At 38.9% G+C, this 11,350-nt stretch overlaps 1 protein-coding gene across 1 annotated transcript in view; it reads left to right on the top strand.

Annotated features, from left to right (window-relative positions):
• LOC104979868 overlaps window positions 1–11,350 on the top strand; it is a 125,704-nt gene that overhangs the window by 48,743 nt on the left and 65,611 nt on the right. Inside the window, exon 7 of the mRNA XM_010828420.1 lies at window positions 5,683–5,722. Coding sequence (XP_010826722.1) covers window positions 5,683–5,722 — 40 coding nt within the window. The remainder of the gene's footprint in view (window positions 1–5,682; window positions 5,723–11,350) is intronic.

Here is an 11,350-nt window from a genome sequence, read left to right as displayed (position 1 = left end):
ACAGGTATTCACATCTCCCCTGTTTGAGTTTCCTGAGGCATACAGTAAATTCCCGTTGGCTATCTATTTTACATATGGGAATGTAACTTTCCATGTGACTCTGTTCATACATCTCACCCTCTCCTCCCCTCTCCCCATGTCCATAAGTCTATTCTCTATGTCTATCTGTCCACTACTCCCCTATAAATAAATTCTTCAGTACCATTTTTCTAGATTCCGTATATATGTGTTAGAATACGATATTTATGTTTCTCTTTCTGACTTACTTCACTCTGTATAATTGGCTCTAGGTTCACCCACCTCATTAGAACTGACTCAAATGCATTCCTTTTTATGGCTGAGTAAAATTCTATTGTGTATATGTACCACAACTTCTTTATCTGTCCATCTGTTGATGGACATCGAGGTGGCTTCCATGTTCTAGCTATTGTAAATAGTTCTGCAATGATTACATGTGTCTTTTTCAACTTTGGTTTCCTCAGGGTATATGCCTAGGAGTGGGATTGCTGGGTCATATAGTGGTTTTGGAGAAGGCAATGGCACCCCACTCCAGTGTTCTTGCCTGGAAAATCCCATGGATGGAGGAGCCTGGTAGGCTGCAGTCTATGGGGTCACTGAGGGTCGGGCATGACTGAGCGACTTCACTTTCAATTTTCACTTTCATGCACTGGAGAGAGAAATGGCAACCCACTCCAGTGTTCTTGCCTGGAGAATCCCAGGGACAGAGGAGCCTAGTGGGCTGCCGTCTATGGGGTCGCACAGAGTCAGACACGACTGAAGCGACTTAGCAGCAGCATGGTGGTTTTATTCCTAGTTTTTTAAGGAATCTCCATACCATCTTCCATAGTGGCTGTATCAATTTACATTCCCACCAACAGTTCAAGAGCATTCCCTTTTCTCCACACTCTCTCCAGCATTTATTGTTTGTAGACTTTTTGATGATGGCCATTCTGACTGGTGTGAGGTGATATCTCATTGTAGTTTTGATTTTCATTTCTCTAATAATGAGTGATATTGAGCATCTTTTCATGTGTTTATTAGCCATCTATATGTCTTCTTTCTGAGAAGGCAATGGCAACCCACTCCAGTACTCTTGCCTGGAAAATCCCATGGATGGAGGAGCCTGGTAGGCTGCAGTCCATGGGGTGGCTAAGAGTCAGACACAACTGAGGACTTCACTTTCACTTTTCACTTTCATGCATTGGAGAAGGAAATGGCAACCCACTCCAGTGTTCTTGCCTGGAGAATCCCAGGGACGGTGGGGCCTGGTGGGCTGCCGTCTATGCAGTCGCAGAGTCGGACACGACTGAAGCGACTTAGCAGCAGTAGCAGCAGCAGCATGTCTTCTTTGGAGAAATGTCTGTTTCGGTCTTTTCCCCACTTTTTGACTGGGTTGTTTGTTTTTCTGGCATTGACTTGTATGAGCTGCTTTTATAGTTTAGAAATCAACCCTTTGTCAGTTGTTTCATTTGCTATTATTTCCTCCCATTCTGAGGGTTGTCTTTTCACCTTGCTTGTAGTTTCCTTTGCTGTGCAAAAGCTTTTAAGTTTAATCAGGTCCCACTTGTTTACTTTTGTTTTTGTTTCCTTTACTCTAGGTGGTGGGTCATAGAGGATCTTGCTTTGATTTATGTCATCAAGTGTTCTGCCTATGTTTTCCTCTAAGAGTTTTATAGTTTCTGGTCTTACATTTAGGTCTTTAATCCATTTCCAGTTTATCTTTGTGTATGGTGTTAGGCAGTGTTCTAATTTCATTCTTTGACATGTAGCTGTCCAGTTTTCCCAGCACCATTTGTTGGAGAGGTCTTTGCCACATTGTCTTTGCCCCATTGTATATTCTTGCCTCCTTTGTCAACCAAAAAAAGGTACCCATAGGTGCATGGGTTTATTTCTGGGCTTTCTATCTTGTTCCATTGGTCTATATTTCTGTTTTTGTGACAGTACCATACTGTCTTGATGACTGTAGCTTTGTAGTATAATCTGAAGTCAGGAAGGTTGATTCCTCTAGCTCCATTCTTCTTTCTCAAGACTCCTTTGGCTATTCGGGGTCTTTGGTGTTTCCATATGAATTGTGAACTTTTTTACTCTAGTTCTGTGGGAAATGCCATTGGTAATTTGATAGGGATCTCACTGAGTTTGTATTTTGCTTTTGATAGTATAATCATTTTCACACTATTGATTCTTCCTACCCAGGAACATGGAATATCTCTACACCTGTTCATATCATCTTTGATTTCTTTCATCAGTGTCTTATAATTTTCTGTGTACAGTTCTTTTGTCTCCTTAGGCAAGTTTATTCCTAGATATTTTATTCTTTTTGTTGCAGTGGTGAATGGGATTGATTCCTTAATTTCTCTTTCTGATTTTTCATTGTTAGCATATAGAAATGCAAGTGATTTCTGTATATTGATGTATCCTGTGACTTTGCTGAATTCACTGATTGGCTCTAGTAATTTTCTCATAGTATCTTTGGGGTTTTCTATGTACACTATCTATCATGTCATCTGCAAACAGTGAGAGCTTTACTTCTTCTTTTCTGATCTGGATTCCTTTTATTTCTTTTTCTTCTCTGATTGCTGTAGCTAGGACTTCCAGACTATGTTGATTAACAGCGGTGAAAGTGGACATGCTTATCTTGTTCCTGATGTTAGGGGGAATGTTTTCAGTTTTTTGCCAATGAGAATGTAATTGATATCTAGTCTCATAGCATTGTGGTCAGAGAAGATGCTTGATACAATTTCAATTTTCTTAAATTTACTGAGGTTTGATTTGTGACCCAAGATGTGGTCTATCCTGGAGAATATTCCATGTGCACTTTAGAAGAAGGTTTATTCTTCTACTTTTGGACGAAATGTCCTGAAGATATCAATGAGATCCATCTCATCTAATGTATTATTTAAGACTTGTGTTTCCTTATTAATTATCTGTTTTGATGATCTCTTCAATGGTGTGAGTGGGGTGTTAAAGTCTCCTATTATTATTGTGTTACTGTCAATTGCCCCCTTTATGTCTGTTAGTGTTTGTATTATGTATTGAGGTGCTCCTATATTGGGTGCATAGATATTTACAATTGTTATGTCTTCCTCTTGGATTGATCCCTTGATTATTATGTAGTGTCCTTCCTTATCTCTTGTAATCTTCTTTATTTTAAGGTCTATTTTGTCTGATATGAGGATTGCTACTCTAGCTTTCTTTTGCTTCCTATTTTCATGGAATATATTTTTCCATCCTCTTACTTTCAGTCTATATGTGTCTTTAGGTCTGAAGTGGGTTTCTTGTAGACAGCATATATATAGGTCTTATTTTTGTATCCATTCAGCCAGTCTGTGCCTTTTAGTTGGAGCATTTAATCCATTTACATTTAAAGTAATTATTGATATATATGTTCCTATTGCCATTTTCTTAATTGTTTGGGGTTGATTTTGTAGATCTTTTTTCTTTTCTTGTATTTCTTGATTATGTAAGTCCCTTTAACATTTGTTGTAAAACTGGTTTGGTGGTACTGAATTCTCTAAATGTTTGCTTGTCTGAAAAGTTTTTGATTTCTCCATCAATTTTGAATGAGATCCTTGCCAGGTACAGTAATCTTGGTTATAGATTTTTCCCTTTCAGTACTTTAAATATATCCTGCCATTCCCTTCTGGCCTGCAGAGTTTCTGCTGAAAGATCAGCTGTAAAATGTATGGGTTTCCCTTGTATGTTACTTGTTGCTTTTCCCTTGCTACTTTTAATATTCTTTCTTTGTGCTTAATCTTTGTTAGTTTGATTAGTATGTGTCTTGGTGTGTTTCTCCTTGGGTTTATCCTCTGGACTCTTTGTGCCTCTTGGCACAAATAGATTGACTATTTCATTTTCCATGTTAGGGAAATTTTCAACTATAATCTCTTCAAAGAATTTCTCATACCCTTTCTTCTTCTCTTCTTCTTCTGGGACCCCTATAATTTGAATGTTGGTGTGTTTGATATTGTCCCAGAGGTCTCTGAGAATATCCTCTATTCTTTTCATTCTTTTTACTTTATTCTGCTCTTCAGAAATTATTTCCACCATTTTATCTTCCAGCTCACTGATTCATTCTTCTGCTTCAGATATTCTGCTACTGGTTCCTTCTAGAGTATTTTTAATTTCAGTAATGGTGTTGTTTGTCTCTGTATGTTTATTCCTTAATTCTTCTAGGTCTTTGTTAATTGATTCTTGCATTTTCTCCATTTTATTTTCAAGATTTTTGATCATCTTTACTATCATTATTCTGAATTTTTTTCCAGGTAGTTTGCCTATTTCCTCTTCATTTATTTGGACTTCTGTGTTTCTAGGTTGTTTGTTCATTTGTGTAGCATTTCTCTGCCTTCTCATTCCTTATAAAACTTATTGTGTTTGAGGTCTCCTTTTCCCAGGCTTCAAGGTTGAATTCTTTCTTCCTTTTGGTTTCTGCCTTCCTAAGGTTGGTCCAGTGGTTTGTGTAAGCTTTGTGTAGGGTGAGATTAGTGCTGAGTTTTTGTTTGTTTGTTTGTGTGTTTGTTTTTCCTCTGATGGGCAAGGCTGAGTGAGGTGGTAATCCTGTCTGCTATGATTGGGTTTGTATTTTTGTTTTGTTTGTTGTTTAGATGAGGTGTCCTGCACAGGGTGGTACTGGTGTTTGGGTGATGCCGGGTCTTGTATTCAAGTGGTTTCCTTTGTGTGAGTTCTCATTATTTGATACTCCCTGGGGTTTGTTCTCTGGTAGTCTAAGGTGTTGGAGTCAGTGGTCCCACTCCAAAGGCTCAGGGCTTGATCTCTGAAGTCCCCTGTGCTTGAGTTTCCTCAGTAGTCAAGAAGGAGTGGTGACAACATCTACTCTGAAGGCATGCTGTGCCACTTCTGCAGACCCTTTTACTGGCACCAGGATCTGTGTCCTCCGGCTGAAGTCATCCCTTAAGTCAGCCTCCTTGATGAATAGCCCTCTCTCTTATATGATCCTCTGGTGATTTGAAGATTTTGAAATCCAGTGGGACCTGTGTGGTCGTCCTGGGTCCCAAAACCTTTCTTCACACTCTTTTGATGCCACCCTACATGCATGCAAGATAGTGGCCACCACAGCTCCATCCAGATCATGCCCCAGGCACTCTAGTGTGTCTCTGTGTAGCTAGACCAAGTCTTTGCCCAGAACCTGGTTCAGGCTGTGGTGCAGAGTGAGTGGGGCTTGGGTACTTCCCCTTTGGGGTTGGGAAGTGCCATGAAGTCCTCTTTGCCCTGATTTTTGGCAAGCCAGTATGTGTGTACTCCTCATTCCAGCTCTACTATCATCTCAGTGGGTTTCTGAGCAGGAAAGGAAGTTTGTCTCATGCACACAGGACCCCAGGACTGTGATGCCCAGGTTGGGCTTAACTTAATGCTCCCCAGGGAAAGAGTCTACCCACACAGATGTTTTATTTCATTACAGATTCCTCCCAGGGACACAGGTCCTGACCTGATGCCCTTTTTTTTTTTTCCCATCCCAGCTGATTATGTGGAGATCCTTCTTGCAGCTTTGGTTGTATAGATATTTTCCTGCTAGTTTCCAGTTAGTTTTCCATGAGAATTATTCCACATGTGGATATATTTTTTAATATGTTTGCTGTGGGGGGTGAACTCCATCTTCTCCTATTCTGCCATCTTGATTCCCCTCCCCTGAATTATATTCCTAATAGATCTTTTTTCCCCCCTTAGGTACCTCTTCAGAAGACTATCAGAAATGCCACAGAAAAGTGTAAGGACTAACATTTTTTAAAGTTGTTGTGTTTTTAATGCTTTTTGTTCTCATAGTTATATAGCAAGTATGATTATTAGCCCAGAAATTCAGGTGTTTGTTTATTCGGTATTTGTTGAGGACTCACTATATGCCAGGACTGTTCTGATTACCAGAGTATATTTTCTATCTATCCATCTGTCTGTCTGTCTATCTGTCTAACTATATAATTGTTGTAACAAAATTGATTAAAAACAAAATTTCTGCCTTAATTGAGTCCACATTCTAGTTGGAGGATATTAACAATAAATTAATAAGCAAGTAAATTTATACCATGCTATATGGTAATAAATGCTATGGAGAAAAATAAAGCAAGATAGGGGACTACAGAGTATTAGGGTAGAGATTTGCTCTTTTAAGTATTGTGGTCAGAGACTCACCATTGAAAAGGTAGTATTTGAACAGAGACATAAGAAGTAGGTAGACCAAGCTGTGTGATTCATTGGAAAAAAAAAAACATTCCAGGTAGAGGGACTAGCTGGAGCCATACCCAAGGCAGGAAGGCTTGGGCTCCTGGTGTGAAGTGAGGAGGAGTAGTGAGTTAGGAGATAAGTGAGAGAATCAAGATGCAAGATCATATAAAGCATTTTAGGCAAGTATAAGTGAATTTTAAGGCTGTTGAATGGTTTAGAAGGATGATGTGATATGGCTTATGTTTTGAAAGAATCATCCTAGCTGCTGTGTTGAGAACAGACTATGATAAGGCAAAGAATTAGGGAAATTATAGTTAGGAGAATACTGCCCTAACTGGGCAAGAAATATTGGACTATGGACCAGAGTGGCAAGAGAAGAGATAGTGAGAGGTCAGAGTTTGGATGTATTTTCAAAGCAGGGCTAACAGAATCCATTGAAGGGCTGAATAATGAAGTATGAAACTATTCCTGAGGATGGTCATGCCTCATGATTTACCTGAGACAGTCCCAGTATGTACCTGCTATTGTGACATAATCTTTAATATAGCTGACTTTTACTCTCAGAAAGGTCCCAGTTTGGACAAATCATCACTGTAAATATAGATGTATAGGCCAAAGAGGGGGAGAAGTGAAGTTGGGTCTTGAGAGTGTCTGGGACCCATGAGTTGTCTCTGAATTTTTACCAATTTGTGCTGCAGGTTTCAAGACTAGTTCTATACCTGGGCTGGACTCTACTGATAAATTCATTGATGAACTTACAGCCTTATTTTGGGCCTGAAGTTCTCCATTGATGATTCTTCCTCACTGTAGCTTTCATTACCACCCTAAGCCCCTTAAGTCTCATTGAAGTTCTCCACCAAGACTTTGACTTCATTTTCTTTCTGCAACCTTCATGGTAAACTCTCCTAGACACAATAGCCCTCTGCCAGGTATTTTGGTTTTGAATTTGACCACCTTCTCTGCATTGCCTTTGGTTTGTGAAACCTTTTGAACTAGCAAGATGTTAAATGTACTTTCATGTAGTCTTAGAGTTTGGAACGTGACCAATAGATGAGAACAAAATAAAATGACAATTACTGTATCCCCCATTCTGTATAGAACCATGTATGTCAAACTTGTAATAGATGAGATCAAAACCTCATTCTTTCATCATTAGCTCATCACCAACCTCCAAGTTATTTAAAAAAAAGAATAAGAATGCACTGAGAGGACGAAATGATCGAGAATGTTTATGTTGATGTTTGGCAGAAACCAACACAATTGTATAAAACAGTTATCCTTCAATTAAAAATGAATAAAATTTTAAAAAATGTTTATTTCTTTGATAAGAGTTGTTGGTGTCATATGCAAGGAGAGAGAGAAACTTCTCCCTCACTACAACCCAAGAGAAGAAGCCCCCAGAGAACCATTTGGAAAGTTCAACATGTATTCTCTGGAATTTGGTTTCTGACTCACATCTGGAAAGGTTCAAAGCAAGAAGGTCAGTTAGATGCTGTGGAGTGGCTAATAAAGAGGATGCTAGATATACTTTCAGAGTCTTGCACAGCAAGGATTTGTGCATATTGCCCAAATGTCAGACATAGATCCCACAGAAGGGATCATCTTGAAAGGTACCACGTCCAGTATGACTTCTTGGAAAAGACAAAATAAACTTGACTAAAAGAGGTTGGAGGGACTTCCATGGTGGTCCAGTGGTAAGACTTCAAGCTCCTAATGCAGGGGGTCTGGGTTCAATCCCTGGTCAGAGACCTAGATCCATACGCTGCAACCAAGAGTTCACATGCTGCAACTAAAGATCCTGCATGCTGCAGTTAAGACCTAGTGCAAGTAGGTAAAAAACAAGTAAAAAATTTAAAAACACAATGAAAAATATATTTAAAAAAAAACAAGGCTGGAAATAGTATCATCAAATGCAAAATCTGAGAACATCATAAAGAGCAGCAAGTGAGAGCATCCTAGGGATAGGGAAATCTTATCTTGAACCCTTCAAAATATAATACTTCAGGTTTGAAAGAGTCAGCATTTGGCTATCTGCCATGCCCAAAGGGCACCAAGGACATGTTATAATAGTATCAATTAAGATCAGGATAGACCTTTCCTATTTTTTCCTACAATTCCTTCCTGCTGCTCCAATGCCAGAGAATCCTAAAGAGTAGTTAGCAAATGGGGGAGGGAAAATAACAAGAAATAGAAGGGGGAAAAAAAAAACTATAGTTGCTTTCCTCACTTCAGGAGTCTAACTCAGAGCTAGGTTGAGAAAAGGAAGAGGTTTAAATTAAATAATGAGTTTGGTGTTGTGATATTATGTATTTTAGTTGCTCAGTCGTGTCCGACTCTTTGCAACCCATGAACCATAGCCTGCCAGGCCCCTGTCCGTGGAATTCTCCAGGCAAGAATACTGGAGTGGATTGCCATTTCCTTCTCCAGGGGATCTTCCCAACCCAGGGACTGAACCTCAGTCTCCTGCATTGCTGGCAGATCCTTTACCATCTGCGCCACCAGGGAAACATTGAAACTGTTAATCTTGCTTTAATACTTAAGTCCCAGGTAAGGATGTGCTCATTTGTCTTTGCTTTGCAGCCAAGTTCTGTGATTTACAGTTATCACAAACCTGGCACAGGAGCTTCTGCTTGTTACCCCAGTGCAGTTCTGGAAATCCAGAACAGTTTCCCTGAGCAATCTTCCTGAGAAGCCTGTAGAAGTTGACATTGTCCGCTTTTAGCCACTAGATGGTGATAGAGCAGAATCCAGGTTTTCTTGTGACATATTCTGAAGACATCCAGCAGGTTAAAGAGGCAAAAGTAATGAGGAATGTTTTATGCTGTTAATACGAGTAGACAGGCTGAACGGTAGGTAGGCAGTGAGAGGAAGTTCTCTGTGTGGGCATGGGTAAGACACCCTCTCTTCAGCAGGCATCAGCATAATAGTGCAGTGCTTCTCAAGCTACTTGTGCTAAAAGGCTGGGGTTTTATTTTCAGACTGTTTCGGTGCCTCTAGTTTTGAAGAAGACTAATAGTGGAGTTTTTATTACCTAAAAGTGTGTGTTTATTACCAGAGAGTACCTACCACAAAAACAGTAGAATACACATGAAATTTCATTTGGGGGCAAAAAAGTACTATTTTTGACAGGATGAATTTATTGTATTTGTATATTGTAGTTGTATTGTATTTGTTGTATTTGTTTCTTTTTTTTCTATTTTTATAATTGAAGTATAGTTGACTTACAATGTGTTAATTTCTGCTGTGCAACAAAGTTATTGGGTTATACATACATATTCTTTTTTAAGCATTATTTTCCTTTATGGTTTGTCATAGGATATTGAATACATTAATAGTTCTCTATTCTATACAGTATATTCTCTATGCAGTTGTTTATTCATTCCATATATAAAAGCTTACATCTGCTAACCTCAGCCTCCCACTCTATCCCTCCTGTAACTCCTTCCTGCTTGGCAATCACCAGTCTGTTCTCTATGTCTCTGATTCCGCTATTTAACAGATAGGTTCGTTTGTGTCATATTTTAGATTCCATATATAAGTTGTATGGTAATCTCTGGTTGTGTTCCTGTTGCTGCAAATGGCATTACTTTATCCTTTTTTAAGGTTGAGTAGTATTTTATATATATACTCCACTGTATACATGCACCACATCTTCTCTATCCGTTCAGCTGTTGATGGACATTTAGGTTGTTTCTGTGTCTTGGTTATTGTGAATACTGCTGCTATGAACACAGGGGTATATGCGTCTTTGAATTATAGTTTTCAGTTCAGTTCAGTTGCTCAGTCGTGTCCAGCCTTTTGTGACTCCGTGAATTGCATTATAGTTTTAAATTTGTCTTTTTGACAGGATGAATTTAAATGGGAAATATGAAGGAGTAAAATTCTTTTTGCTTACTGAGTTCAACTTTTCATTAAAGCAGTAATAGGAATTTAAAAATAATCTTTTCACATTTAGTTTTCAAGTCCACTGGGGACTCAGAAACCCCACTTTGGTGATCAAAGGCTGAGCTTTGGTCTTTTTGTGTTCTTATAATAACTAATCCTCTTTCACACATTTGATTGGGGGCAGTCTCATTTACGAAAGTATAAAATAGAAAAAGAATATTAATTTTTTAAAGTATTATCTCTCATGTTACATGAGATCCTTACCAGAAGAATGCTAGAAGACAAGACTGCTATTCTTTTTGCATAAATGAGATGATCATGACTCAAAACAGGTTAAGTAACTTTCCCAAGGCCACTCAAATGTAAGTAGCAGACCTGAGCTTTAAATCGAGATCTGTCTGATTCTAAATGCTGGAGAGGGTGTGGAGAAAAGGGAACCCTCTTACCACTGTTGGTGGGAATGCAAACTAGTACAGCCACTATAGAGAACAGTGTGGAGATTCCTTAAAAAACTGGAAATAGAACTGCCATACGACCCAAGCAATCCCACTGCTGGGCATACACACCAAGGAAACCAGAATTGAAAGAGACACATGTACCCCAATGTTCATCACAGCACTGTTTACAATAGCCAGGACATGGAAGCAACCTAGATGTCCATCAGCAGACAAATGGATAAGAAAACTGTGGTACATATACAGAATGGAATATTACTCAGCCATTAAAAAAGAATTCATTTGAATCAGTTCTAATGAGGTAGATGAAACTGGAGCCTATTATACAGAGTTAAGTAAGTCAAAAAGAAAAACACCAATAGAGTACATTAACGCATATATATGGAATTTAAAAAGATGATAACGATGACCCTATATGCAAGAGAGCAAAAGAGACACGAGATAAAGAACAGACTTTTGGACTCTGTGGAAGAAGGTGAGGGTGGGATGATTTGAAAGAATAGCTTTGAAACATGTATATTACCATATGTGAAACAGATCGCCAGTCCAGGTTCGATGCATGAGACAGGGTGCTCAGGGCCAGTGCACTGGGACAACCCTGAGGGATGGCATGGGGAGGGGAGTGGAAGGGGAGTTCAGGATGGGGGGCACACGTGTATACCCGTGGCTGATTTGTGTTGATATATGGCAAAAGCCACTACAATATTGTAAAGTAATTAGCCTCCAATTAAATTAATTAATTTTAAAAAATAAATACTATGCTTTGTACCTGTTGTCTCACACTGATGGATGCACATATTGCCTTTTCAAAAAACTATTAGTTCATATAGATATAT

Source organism: Bison bison, unplaced genomic scaffold (assembly GCF_000754665.1).
Source record: "Bison bison bison isolate TAMUID 2011002044 unplaced genomic scaffold, Bison_UMD1.0 scf7180017864492, whole genome shotgun sequence".
NCBI lineage: Eukaryota > Metazoa > Chordata > Mammalia > Artiodactyla > Bovidae > Bison > Bison bison.
Note: the sequence above shows the minus strand (reverse complement) of the source record. Positions and strands in the feature narration are given on the sequence as shown.